The sequence below is a fragment of the Pteronotus mesoamericanus genome, unplaced genomic scaffold (assembly GCF_021234165.1).
Source record: "Pteronotus mesoamericanus isolate MK-2021 breed Mesoamerican mustached bat unplaced genomic scaffold, CSHL_Meso_final contig_27, whole genome shotgun sequence".
NCBI lineage: Eukaryota > Metazoa > Chordata > Mammalia > Chiroptera > Mormoopidae > Pteronotus > Pteronotus mesoamericanus.
The window spans coordinates 21,898,394-21,912,064 of record NW_026555115.1 but is presented as its reverse complement, the minus strand read 5'-3'; the positions used below and the strand labels follow the sequence as shown (position 1 = coordinate 21,912,064).

Genomic DNA, 13,671 nt, shown 5'->3' with positions numbered 1-13,671 from the left:
TCTAGGGCAAAAACACGGGGGTTGTGAGCCAGTGACTACATCTGGCAGGGCCTCTGTCCCTCGGCCAGTCCAGGAAGGGGCGCAACCCTTAGGCTGACCAGTCTGCACTTTCTCACTCTGTCCACAGGTGGGGCTATGAGGCCTGCTGCTCTGGACAGATGGCGGTGGCCCAGGGGAGCACGCCGGCCGCTGACCAACAGGCAAAGACACAGACAGGGACAAATGAATAACATAAAATAGAAACTAATTTTATTTCTCTGAAAGAAGCAAATATCCATAGCTGGGGCAGCAACTTTGGCGACAGAGGCTGGTCGGAAAACAAGGAACAGAACAGGGGAAGAGCTGGGTCAGAGGAAGCACTAGTATCTCTCCAGGGCAGCTATCCCCTTGGTCTCCTCCCAACCCTGGGGCCTTGGGCCCTGGTCCCAGCCAAAGAACTCTCTGGCACCAATGCTCTGCTTCCTTAGCCACCTCAGGCTATTTCCAGGCACAAGGTCTTAAGACCAACCACGTCCCAAACCACTGTCCATGGTGAGGCCACCAGTCACATTCTGTTCAACACCCAAATGCCTGCCAGGGGCTCCCTGGAGAAGGGCCAGCCCTGTGCCAGTCCACCTTTTGGTGTGGCCAACACATCCTCCTGGCCCACGGTAAAACCTGGGCTTTCCTGTTGGAAGGACATGGGGACACACTCCAGCCACAGGCCCTACCAGGCCGGATGAATCCGGAGGCAGGTCAGCCACGGGGCCTGCTGAGGCCACCCCAGGCCTGCCTTCACGGGGCAGCTTCCTGCACCCAGGCTTAGGGCACCATGGGCTGAACTGAAGTTGCAGGGTTGGCGCTGGGTGAGGAAGGGACAGGCAAGGCAGGGCTCCCCCAAGCCTCCTGTTTGCCTTGGCCTCGCCCTGCCAGTAGGAGCAGCTGGCGGCAGCAGGTCCTCCAGGCCTGGGATGGGCGTCTTCCCACCCTGTCAGATGGACAGGCTCAAGGGATTCCTTCGGGGCAGACCCTCTGGCTCTCCAGACATCTCAGCGCCTAAAGCGGGGGAAACAGCCAGAAAACCTTTCCATCAACAGGGGCTGATGCAAGCGTATGGAATGTCCGGTGTGGAAGGGCCTCTCTGTGACGGGCAAACTGGTTAAAAACTGGTAGTTCCAGGCAATGATTTTGGAACCTATCACCCTGGGATGCCTTTTTTCTTTAAGAATTAAAAGTAAAAGACCAGCAGGATTGTGTATTAGAGTATTCAAGGGTGACAGGCTAGTAAAGCCTAAGTTTATTTTGATGCAAATTAGTAAGAACGTACCAATGATGTATGTGCCAGACACTTGCTGTGAAGTGTGACAGACGCATCCCTCACTAATTCTTCTAATCTATGAGGTAGGCACTGTCATTCACACACGTTTTACAGACCAGGCCCCTGAGGGACCAGGACACGCGCTGACACTGTGCCTGAGTGGGCACTGGGCTCCAGCTCAACTGCTGCTGCGGCCCAGCTGCTCTGAGACCCCAAGTCCCACCAGCACCTCCCAGAGCGCTGGAGCTCACCCATCTCGCCACTTTTTTTTGACTTGATAAAACTTTCATAAACGTATTTATACTATGTATCACTGTATCTTATTTATGTAACTGTTATTGTGTGATATGCACAAGTAGGTTTACATTTTTTGTAGGAAAGTAATGAATTTTTTTGGTTAGACATTCCTTTAAAAAGACATTAAAACTTAAGTGTTACTTTAAACTAAACTATGAAACGTAGAGGTGACAAGTATTTATTTAGGGCTATGTATTTTTATTGACTTTAGAGACCAAAAGGAAAGGGGGAGAGAGAGGGAGATCTGTTCCACTTACTGACGCATTCATTGGTTGATTCTTACATGTGCCCTGACTGGGGATCAAACGCAAAACCTTGGCCTATCAGGACCATGCGGTAACCAACTGAGCTACCTGACCAGGGCAGAAGTATTTATTTAAATCTCTGGGTCCTAAACCGCTGCCCCCTGGAAGCTGCTCAGGGTACTGTGGGGGGAGCTAGGGAAACAAGGCGATGTCACCACAGAGGCTCCAACTGCCTCTTTTACTCATTAGTTCCATTTGAAGCACGTGGCTAAAAGTCTAAATAAACACAGTTAAGGAGAAACTTGTTTTCACCCCGCACTGTCCTTGCCCCTTCTCCCAGCTGGGGAGCCCTGTGTCTCTTAGTTGTGTGAGACCTGAGGAGGTGCTGGGCTTCTCCCTAGAATGGTGTGCTCCAGGACACGCCTTGGGTACAGGGAGATGACAGGGGGTGGGGCTCACTCACTTGTGGTGGACAGGACCACAGGAGCCCAACAGGTGGCAGCCGGCTTGCTCCAGATTCCAGTCAAACATCTCCAGCACTTTGTGGCACTCGCCTCGTGGCCGCAGACCCAACCCAAAGAGCTGCTCCACCTGAGGAGCAGAGGGTGGTGCCATGGGACGCACAGGGGCCACAGGGCACCAACCAAGAATGGGGGCAAAGGAGAACCAGAGAGGGGGAAGGAGTGGGAGAGAGCAGCGAAACCAGTTTTCAGGGCTCCTGCAAACCAGAGTGGGCAGCACGCGGTGGTACCTTCAGATACTGGGCAGCCCTCTGCACGTTCCAGCTGTGGCTCTGCAGGGCCGCCTGGCACTCCTCCGTGGTCACCCCGTGCACCATGGCCTGCAGCTGGGCATACCCACCCCCCCAGTCAGCACCAAGGGCCCATTCCTCAGGGGTCCTCAGGCGCCCGCCCCTCGTCTCCCGACAGCCAGGCCTGGTACTTACCACCTGGACCTTATCTGTTGGCCGTCCAGCCTCTGGCCCATCCCCAGGGTAGCCCCTCTGTGGCAGCCGAGCAGTAGCCCTCAAGGCTGGTGGCCGGACCCCTGGATTGCTGTTGTTGGTGGAGAAGTTGGCCTTGGGGTCTGGGGCAGCCTGGGGCATGGGTCGAACAGTGGCAGTGGGGGCGGCAGGGGCTGGGGTGCTGGGTGGGGGCAGCAAGGGCACAGGCCAGGGGGCTGGCTCTTCGGGGCTCTGCGCCTCACGCAGGAAGCGCTGGTAGCGCTCCAGATAGGGTGGGCGCTCAGGCAGCAGGTAGTAGTGGGTGCTGCTGACCTTCTTGCCATCTCGGACGATGGGCAGGATGCAGGGACCAGCCCGTGGGCCAGGTGCCTGGATCACCTGTGGTGTGGCATACTTGGGGTCTGAGGCAAAGCTTTGGGTGGTGGGCATGGTCTTCCCGGGTGAACTTGAGAGCCGAGGTGGCAATGGGGAGCTATCACGGGGCACCAGGGGGCTGGGAGTCCTTGACCCTTGAGGGGACAGGGGCTCCCGGGGAGGCACCCGGGGAGGGGAGGCAGGTCCAGGCCACCTCCCCATCTCCTCCTCGCCTGAGGGGGCTGGAGACAGCTCACCACGTGGGCGCGTGGGCCTCGGGGGGATGGGCACCCGGGGGGGCACCTGGGGCTTGTCATCACCCACTGGGCTGGGTGAGGGGACCACTGAGCCAGCTGGGACCTGCAGCTGCCGCATGCATTCCTGCTGCAGCGCCTGGAAGATCTCTGCCGTCTGGGCCAAACTGGGGGGCTTGATCCCACCCTGGGGCGGGAGGAACAGGTTGTCCTCCAGGGGAGGGAGGAGCCGCGCCTGCTCAGGCACAAAAGCGTAATTGGTCTCGCCCTGGCTGGGCCCAGCAGAGACCCCTGCGCCCACCAGGGTGCTGTTGATAGAGCAGACCTCAAAGTCATCCTCATCTTGGGCCACATCGTCGTAGGCGGGAGGTGGCGGCAGTGGGCATGCGTCCCAGTCCACCACAGGTGTGGGGTGCAGGGGCCGGGGCAGTGCCCGCGTGGGGCTCTGTGGCGGGGTCTTGTCCAACAAGGAGCAGGCATCCATGGCCAACTGCGCCAGTGAGGGTGCGCAGGGCCGTGGGGAGGGGACCACAGGCTCCTCACTGAAGTCAATGAGTGTGACCTCACCGCCGCTGCCACCACGGCCTGTCTTGGTGCCTGACACCCGGGCTGAGGGCTTCGCCGGCCACAGCCCACGGGGCAGGCTCGGCTTCCTCAGGCCCAGCTTCTTGAAGTCGCTGGATAGGGGCTCTTGGTCCTCGCTCACAGGGTCATAGGTTGGTTCTGCAATGGAAGGGAGACCCGCACAGGGAGGCAGTGTCAGGCATGGGGACAGAAAGGTGGGGTTAGGAAGAAAGCCAAGTGTCTCCCACCAACTCCCCAAGGGATCAGCCCTCAGCTACTAAATTCTCAGCGCACAGCGACCCCGTTCAAACAGGAAGGCATAGTCTTCTCTGGGTGCTGCCAGCCTTCTACGTGGGTGGGTGAGTCCCAGACTCCATCTCAGCTCAAGCAAGTGACACCCACATTCGCCTACTTCTGACGCCCCTCCATCAACACAAGACCCCAACTGCCCCTGCGCCTGGATAGTAACCCCTATCCCCACCCCATAACAGCACATGATTAGTGCAGGTAGGGGGCTATAGGCAACTCCCCACCATCAAGAGCCACAGGAGCTCCTGACCCACCATCATGAAACCCTAGCCTCCGTACGCCCCGAAGAGAGTGAGACAAGCCCAGCGATGGTGGAGGGGGCAGAAGCCCAGAGACGTTTGGTAGCGGGCAGCGGGGCTCGAAAGGAGAGGAAGGCGTGCTGGGCCAGGTCAGCAGCAAAAGCTCACTACCCCCCACCCAGGGAGCCACCAGGGCTCTGTACCTTCCAGGAGAGGAGGAATGAGAGGAGAGAGGGAGCGGGGGCGGGGGCCAAGGCACCGAGGGCAGGCCCACTTACTCTGAGTGAAGATGGCAGGTTGAGGTGGGCGAGGTGGAGGCTCCCCTGCAGGAAGGGCCGTGCAGAGAGTAGAGGGGATCAGAGCAAAACAGAGAGAGGACAGGGGAGGCAGGCAGAGCCAGACAGAGGGCAGAGTGTGGATAAAGAGAGACAGAGACAGAGACAGAGAGAGTGCACAGTGAATAAGGGCGAGTGAACATACAAACCCAGGAGCAATGGGAAGCAATGGGGCAGGAGGATGGGGAAAACCATGTTCCGGAATGACAGGCCCAGGATCCAGGGGGTGGATGAGGCTCCTGGCCAAGATGAGGCCTGTGGGGTGGTTTTGGCTTGGGAGAGAAGAGCAGGATTAGAGTGGGTGAGGAAGGCCAGGTTCTGAGCACGGCAGGGAGGAGGAGGGTGGAGAGAGCTCAGGCAGGCCAGTGAAGGGCCAACCCAAGATACCCACCTCGGCGGATACAGCTGCCTCTCATCTTCCACCCCACACCCAGCAGGAGCCTGACCCAACTGTCCCCCTGCTGTCCTGGCCCAACCATCACAGAGCCGGAGCAGCTGGCTCAGGGCTGGCCTGAGAAGACGGCGCCCCTGGCCAGCCAATGAACTAGAGGTTGCCAGGGAGTTGGGGGGCTCTTACTTTTCACCCTTCCCAGATGCTGGGTGGGACGGGAGGCGCTCAGTTCCACGCTCAGCAGATCGGGAGGGTCCATAGGATTTCCCAGGTACAGTCTGTGGGGAGAGAACCAGTGTGGAGTGGGGGCAGTGAGGAGACCTCTGGAGATGCTGGGCCTGTTCTCTGGGGTCAGGTGTCCGGGGGACCACCTTGTCCAAGCCCCCTACCGCCTGAAGCACAAGACTTCTGACTCCTTGCAGCTGCCTCCTGCAGAGCTAAGTTGTAACCAGGGGAGGGCACTGTGGGGAGTAGGCAAAGGAAGGACTCCTGGCTGCGAAGCCAAGGCCTAGGACTGTAGGGGCTCCAAGAACACCCTACAAAGGCAGAGCTGGTCCTCTGCAACCCCCACGATGCCCCAACCCACGCCCGGCAGCCACCTGCTGGCACTCTCTCTCCTCTCCTGCCAGGCCCAGAGGCATCCGGCTATACTCCCCGGTAGGGTGGGCAGGAGACATCCTTCTGCCCCACTGCCAGGGGTGGGGCCACCTGCCCTGCTCTCAGTTCCCCTTCAACCCTTGTGCCGACTGTCAGGATCTGGGACTTAGTCACTGGGGCTGATTAGAGCCAGGAGGAATGGGGCTGGGCTGGCCCCGGCATGCCAGGAGCAGGGCAGAGGGCGCCCAGCCTCCTTCTGGAGGATGTCTGTGCTCTGCTGCCCCAACTCTCTCAGGCCCTCACCTGGCTCTTGTGCACAAAAGACACACACGGGCTGCCCTCCCAGGGTTTAGTGCTCTGGTGTGTGGGAGCATGGGAGGGAGGTGAAGGACCCGCTTCACCATGTCCTTCAGGACAGAACCGTGTCGGGTCTGAGGAGCAAGGGCTGCCGAGAGCAGGGGCCTGAAGCCCCTAGGGCCAGCAGAGAGGCATGGAAGCCTGGCCTGAGGAGCTTCCAGATGGAACCCTGGGGCGGTACATCCAGAAAGTGACAGTCTTCTCTGTGTCCTCCTCAGATGCCTCCCAGTGACCTCATCCTTCACTTAAAGGAGACTGAGCACTGCCCCCGCCCCACCCCCGCCACCCCGGCCACTCCGGCCAACCCCGCCAACCCTGGCCAACCCCGCCAACCCTGGTACAGAGTGAGAGGTAGGCAAAGCTCTGAGCTGCTGCTTAACATTAGCGCTGAAGTTTAGCTCTCTTGGGATCTTGTACCCCTGAGCCTGACCCAGTAGGTTCCCATCTCCTGGGCTCACTATTACCAGCAAGAGAAGGGAAACCGCTACTCAAATGTCAGTGGCCATAAGAAATGCTTTCCTAATGAACTGCTTCCAAAGGCTGTTGTCCAGCCCATTTTCTTACGGCCAGCGTGCTGGGGTTAATGCTGTAGCCCCTGTGGGTCTTTCCACCAAATGGAAGTGTAGGTCTCTCCTTTGAAGCTCCCAGCCTGCTTCTGCCTACAGGGAAAAGCTGCTGGGCAATGAGAGACCCCCTGCCCCATGGTTGTAACAGGGACCTTGGAAGCCGGAAAGAACCTGCGTGCTCAGGGAGGGGCTGCTGGCCCCGGAGCCCCAGGTGGGGCCCAGCCCAGTACTCACTCATCAATCTTGTCGGGGAAGCCCCAGCAGTGGCGGGGGTCACTGTCGCCATGCCCCGTGTGAATGAAGCTATTCTGCAGAGGCTGGCTGATGTCCTGGGCTGACAGGCCAGCCACAGAGGTCACCACATTTCGAGGAAAGGGCCCCACACACAGCGTCCGCGTGTTCTGCCCACGCCACCAGTAATTCTCAGCCCTGCTCAACAGAGATGACATGGTAAACACCAGGGTGTGGTGGGGCTGCCCTGCGGAGCAGGACTCTTCCCATACCAAGATCTTTGGCTACGATGTCTAACTACCTCGGCGGAAGGAAACAGGAAGACTAAGGCCCCGAGGTCAGGATGGTCTGCCATCAGCTTGCCCCTCCCAGCAGCGCCCCCATGACTATTCCCCCAGCACAGGGCCCAGCTATTTGCGTACAGCTACGTAGGTGGGTTGGGCAGCTTTTCCTAAAGTTTACAATAACGAAACAGGTTCAAACAAGTGAGGTGACTTGCTTACAGTTACCAGAAAGATCACAGAAGACCCAGGATTCAAAGCTAGTTGTTAGCCTATAAAGCCAGTGCCCTTCTCGCAGTATCACCTCGTCTCCCTGGCAAAGCCTGGGCCCCAGTCCTTTCCTGGCCACCTGATCGCACTCTTCAGCCCAGTTCCAAGAGTTCTGCACTTCAAGGGCCCAAGGAAGCACTACGGCCTTAGCACTGGGCTCGAGACCAAGCCCTCCAATCACAACCCATCTCCCACATGCACTCTCCACACGTCTGGAAGCACTTGGGGCAACCCACGACTTCACATCACCGGTTTCTGTACCTCCGGTGTCTTCCACCTGGCAGGGCCGTGGGACCCTCGCCCTTGTGCCATCCACCTCCTTGGGAGGAGCTCGACTCCTGCCTTAAACAAGGCATCCGGAAGGGAACACAGCCTCCCAGTGTGGCTGGGCCACCTGTACCTCAACCTGACCTCAGACACAAAACCTGTTAGGCAGCCTAAGACCCCGGGGGTGGGGGTGGGGGAAGAAGCAAGAGAGCAAAAAGAACAGGGCACCCTCCTGGACCCTTCAAACGCCAATAGCCCATGAGGCTCCTGTATCTGCTGCTGGGATCACTCACCCTGACAACGTGGGCAGAATCTGAGCTAAGGCAGAGGAGGTGACAGCGGCATGCTGCTGTGGTGGACACGTGTGACACCAAGCAGCATGTTCCCACTGTCAGTCCCCGACCTGCACGTCTCCTGTCCACGGCCAGGAGTGTAAAGAAAGGTCTCCTCCAAACTGCAGCTGGACTGGGGGTGTTGGAGGCTGAGAGGAGGCGGTGAGGTTGAGCACCTGGACGCTCTGATAGGGGGTGAAGCAACCCACCGGGGCAGTGTGAGCCCCGAACAGCCTTTTCTAGATACCAGAAGTCGAATCCCATGAGCACAGCAGTCCCTGGGAATCCTAGAGGCGAGTTAAAGAAGGAATAAGAACCCAGCCTCCTTATAAACAAGGCCGCTGACTGGCCCACCACAGACACAGCAACACTGTGATTACTATCCTCTGGGCGGGAAGGGCAGAAAAGGAAGGAAGAAGTGAGGACAACAACCCAGGAAGGGACAAAGCCCATCTGAAAACAGCAGGGCTATTCCAAGGAGAAAAGTGCTCCTCCAGCCCCACCACAGGGCCGGCTGAGGTGACGGGCCACTGTGAGGCGATTGGAGAGGCACGTCTGGCACTGGGGACCCTGCTGCTGTTGTTCCCCAACATTCACTGGCTCCCTGGGTTCTTTGTGCCCCACCACAGGACTGTCTCAGACACCAACCCCAGGCCTGCATGCTGGACTCTGCTCCCTACACCTCCTCAGAGGTGCTCATTAACTCGGGTGAGAAACAGCTGAGGCGGAGATGCAGCGCAGAGTAGAATAGACTCATATCCAAGGCCATGACCATGCCCTCCCTGGGTGGGCTCTAAGCAAAGCCGGACCGGCAGGAGGTCACTCTCTCCACTCCTCTCCTTTTGCCAACACAGCCAAGCTCCTTCCACAGGATCCCCACTTGGACTCAAATCTGAAAGCAAGAGAGGACACCAAACCCACCTCCCTTCATCGCAGGTATGCTGGGGGTTCTGACACCACTCGTCAAAAACACCTTGCTCCTTGGGAGGGGCAGTCAGAGCGTAGAGCATGTGTGAGAAAGAAGCCCCTCGGGAATCGCACCCCATGCGCATCGGCCCTACACAGCTCAAGTGTAACTCCTGCTGAGAGCCAGTGAGTTGGCCAATGCTGCAGCGCACTGCCCTCTGAGGCTCAAGGTGGCTGAGGTACCAGCAGCCCAGAGAGGACCAAGCCTGGTCCTTCCCAACAGCAAGCTCTGGCCACACCCTCCCTTCCCCCTGCACCAACAGGCCGGAGTCTCCACAGCAACAACCCAAGGGCCAGGCCCACCATGCCATACGGCAGTCACTGTAGCAGAGACGGACACAGACACACGGGGGAGTCCCTAGGAGGGTGAGGAAAGGGCCCAGTACCTCCAGCAAGAATCTTCTACTTCCTGCTTCCTGTCAGCCTCCTGGGACAAGCAAAATGTGAAGCAGCAACTGGAAACCAAGGACTGGGCTGAGAACTGCCTAAGGTAGCCTTAGCTCCACTGGGAGCCAGCCTCTGAAATCACAGCCCCTTGTCCCTGTTCTGGCCTCAAGTGGCCCAGAAATGGCTGACAGATGTTGTTTAAACATTCTGCTCAAAACACCGCCCCACCCACTTTTTCCTGGGTGTCCCAAGAGCCCCTGGCCTTGAGGAACAACACAGACCCTTGCTTCCCCCTGCCCCCCCTACTGCAAGAATCAGAGGCCCCAGGGACCAGGTCAGGCCAAGGACCTGCACAAGGATTTCAGAACCTCTGTCCCCCTTCTCCAATTCTGCAAACACAGAACACAAAAGTGCTGTCAGCCACCTCAGCCTCCAGGTAAGATCCCCTGGAAAAGAACAGTCACCGTCTGTCCAAGTCTAGACTAAGCCTCCCAAGTGTGGCTGACAGAACATCAAGGTGTCTTTCTGTCTACTGCCCAGTACCCCGAGAAGCACTGAAACTACAGAATCAGTCAGAGCTGAGGCAAGAGGGTTCCTAGACTCTGGACTAGGAAGCAAATACCGGAAACAGCTTCCATCAGATGTAATCCAAGACTCACAGAAGAGGGCAGATAGGGAGAGAGCCAAGAGCCAGGCCAAGAGGAGACGGAGAAACAGCCAGCAACCCACACATACAATCGCAGACCCAAAGAACACACATGAACAGAGGGCCCATCCACCCAGATACATGGAGATAAAGCCAGACAAACAAACAGAGACATTTAGGCACTGAGAAAACCAGGGGGCAGAGTTAAAACTCTGGTACCACTGACACACAGGACCGCCCCCAAAGCCCACCACCTGCCATGGCCTCCTGTCCCTCACCTCCCACCTCCTGAGAAGCTCCAGGGACTGTGGTCCAAGTCAGCTGGTGGCCCTGGAGAAGTCCAGCGAGCCTACACTGGCAGACAGCAGGGAGCCTGTGACAGAAGGGCGGGGCGGGGCATGCCCACAGCAGCCTCCTGGGAGGAGCGATCCCTGACCCCTTCCTTCTCGCCTTCCCCCACCTTGCTCCAGAGATGATCCAGGGCACCAGCGTGAGACACACGCCTTAGAAACACAAGGAACTCCTGAGTCATCCCCTGGGGAACACTGGGCTCTGGCACACAGAACCCCCACTGAGAGCAAGGGATGGGGGATGTGAGGACTGACTGGGGACTGTGGGGAACAAAGGGATCAGGGTCCAAGGCTCCTGGAGGTAGGAATGGTTGCGGGCCCAGATTTCTGGCTTGCAGTCCTGCCATGTACCTCTAGAGGGGCCCTCACCCGAATCTTCCTGTTTCTAGGAAGTTCTCCGAAGTGCCAGGCCTGCAGTACCTTCCCTGGCCCCTCAGCTCCAAACCACACTATATTCCTTCCTGTCCCACAGGCCTCTATCCTAGAAGCTTTCTGCTTTCACCCATTGCCACTAACTTGTTAGTATGTAATTCTTATTCCCAGATACTGTGCCCCAAAGTGAGGGGGAGCCCTGGCCTAGGGGAGAGGTGCTGGGGCCCTAGCAGGTACAGGTCATGTTCCTTTGCAACCAGCCTGGGTTCCAGCACCGACCTCATCACTGACTCAAACCCAGAGGCCCTCCCCTGTCACCAACCCCCCACGTAGCACAAGGTTTAACCAAAGGCCCAGACCCCCGAACCTGAAGTCCAGGCAGAAAGGGCTCTGCTGGGAAATAGCCCCTGCCCTCGCTCCCACCTGGCTATGACTAGAGCAGCTTGAACCACAGGGAATTTCCTCTGCCTCCCTCCCTTCCTGGCCCTCCGTGCTCACCACCGAACCCAAAGGCACCTCAAGCCTGCCCTGCCCCAACCAGTTCCTCAGACACCCTGAGGCTCAGATAACAGAGGGCGGGGTGAATGATGGGTAGGGCTGGAAGTAGATGTGACTCAGGAGATGCTGCCCACAGGCAGATGCAGGCAAGTTGCCAGGTGTGAAGGGAAGGGAAGGACGGTGAAGAGAAGGAAGCCTGAGGACAGAGGCCAGGGCAAGAGACCCAGCAGACGATGGAGGGGGGCCATGGGAGGACACAGTGGGGGTTTCAGTGGAAAGGCAGAACCTGCCAGGAAGAAGAGGGGCTTTGGGGTACTGAAGTGCACTCAGGTGTGTAGTTAAAAAGCCCATATCCTGGGAGGAGGTGGGAAAAAACGGGGAGGGAAGGACTGGAGGAGGAATGTTTAGGAGTTCTAGAGTCTGAAGTTATGGCCGCAAGGCCGGGCCGCCTCATTATAAAGGCAGTTTGGCCATGACCCACACAGCCAAGGGTGGAGCCCCGTGTGAACAGGGTAATGGAGACGGCGCTAGGCGGGGGAAAGCCCTCCGAGCAGCACTGCTACATGCTTAACCCCAGTCAGGTGCAGACCCAGGCCTGTCCCCACCATCCGTTGCCCAGCTCGGGCCCACCGCAGCCTGTGTGCTGCCATGGGGACCTTGGAGGCAGAAGAGCTCTTGGCCAGCAGGCCCCTTCACCCTGCACCCTTCAAGGCAGTGCAGGTGCAGCCCCCTTGCTCCCTACCTCCCCTCGATGACAGTGATGACATCATTCATCTGGATGTGCAGCTTGTCTGGTTCCTCAAAGTCCTGAAGGGCCCGCATGTCAGTGGGCTGGGCCTGAGGGTAGAGACAGGTGACTCCCCACTTTGGGGCTGACCCCTGCTTGGACCCCCCAGCCCCCGTGGGCAGACCTCCCCTTACCTCCAGCAGGAAGTCCCGCAGGGCCACAAAGGTGGGTCTGTCCTCTGGTTTGTGAGCCCAGCACTGGACCATGACATTATAGATATCTTGGGGGCAGTCCTCGGGCCGGGGAAGACGCTCCCCTTCCTTGTCAATCTTATGCAGGATCTGGAGGGTGAGTGCAGTTTGAAGACAAGCAGAGCACCCAGCTCTTCACTTCCCATCCTCCCTCCAGCCCACGGAACAACTGCAGCTTTGGGCTGCCATGCCCGCACCCAACAGAGGTCTGACTCTTCTGAGGGCAGGGCCTAGCCCCAGGCTTCAGACCTCTATCCCCGGGTCTGAGGCCTCCGGACAGGTGGCTGTGGCAAGAGCTGAGAATGGGAGCAAGCCCCACCCATCCTTCTCCTGACCACAGGAGGCCCTTCACTTGGCTTAGCTCTCTGAGGTCACACAGACATGGAGCCTAGGGGACAAGACTCTAGCAAACAAAAGCCAGTTCTGACAGGGTCAAGAAGGAAGCCAGTGATCAAATCAACCCCCACTCGCCCTATAAGGAGCACATCCCCAGTCCCTCACCTGGCTGCCATTAAGGCCAATCCAGGGCTCCTGGCCATAGGTGAACATCTCCCACAATGTTACCCCAAACATCCAGGTGTCGCTGGCATGGGAGAAGGTGCGTGTCTTCAGGCTCTCAGGGGCACACCTGGCAGAAGCGAGGGTCAAACAGAAGGCCTCTCAGAGCACCCCTACCCATCAGCCCCCAATGGACACAAAATGCTCATTCAACAAGCACGTTGTTGCCCCATGTGCCAGGCTCAACAGCAGGTACTAGGGACATGGTATGAAGGGGAAGGGTGGTTGTCTTGACGAGGGGGTACAGAGACTTGGAGAAAACCATCAATGCTCAGGTCTCTTACCCACATGCGGCCTGGAGTGGGAAGAGGGTAAAGGTGCCAGGTCAGGAAAGCAGGGAAAGGAAGAATGTCAGAGGCTCTAGGATGGGTGAAGGGAGAGGGATAGAGCTCAGGCTGTTTTCTAACTGAGGTGGGAGGATGACAATTTCCAGATTTTGGGAAGGGTCCTAGCATTTGGGTCATTTCAGCAGGAAGGTGTGGGTGGGAAATTTGGATACGACCTGGGAAAGAACCAAAATGGGTGCAGTTACACTGGCTTTATCCAAATATCCACACACTCCCTTTTGGATGAGAAGGACAAATGAGACTGCAGTGAAGCTGGCAAAGAAGTATTCCAGTGGGCTGAGGCACAGAGTGAGGAGGGAGCCACTCTGTGTGAAGAATCAAAGGATGTCTCAGGGGTATGGAGCTGGCCCTGCCACTCAAAGAGGGTGCAGTCCAGAGAAAGTCACTCAAGATCTCTAAGTCTCATATTCCTCATCTAT

At 58.0% G+C, this 13,671-nt stretch overlaps 1 protein-coding gene across 3 annotated transcripts in view; it reads right to left on the bottom strand.

Annotated features, from left to right (window-relative positions):
- Positions 1–227: 227 nt before the first annotated feature.
- Positions 228–13,671, bottom strand: part of TNK2 (tyrosine kinase non receptor 2) — a 39,758-nt gene continuing 26,314 nt past the window's right edge. Inside the window, exons 7-16 of one of the 3 annotated variants that reach the window (XM_054575154.1) lie at positions 12,849–12,975; positions 12,291–12,437; positions 12,112–12,206; positions 7,004–7,198; positions 5,436–5,527; positions 5,008–5,130; positions 2,786–4,134; positions 2,591–2,686; positions 2,303–2,430; positions 228–1,035 (exon numbers count right to left, since the gene is read on the bottom strand). In XM_054575154.1, the coding sequence (XP_054431129.1) occupies positions 1,029–1,035; positions 2,303–2,430; positions 2,591–2,686; positions 2,786–4,134; positions 5,008–5,130; positions 5,436–5,527; positions 7,004–7,198; positions 12,112–12,206; positions 12,291–12,437; positions 12,849–12,975 (2,359 nt within the window). In that variant the 3' untranslated portion in view covers positions 228–1,028. Of the gene's footprint in view, positions 1,036–2,302; positions 2,431–2,590; positions 2,687–2,785; positions 4,135–4,801; positions 4,847–5,007; positions 5,131–5,435; positions 5,528–7,003; positions 7,199–12,111; positions 12,207–12,290; positions 12,438–12,848; positions 12,976–13,671 lie in introns of all 3 variants that reach the window. The other 2 variants (XM_054575153.1, XM_054575155.1) reach the window with 2 other exon arrangements.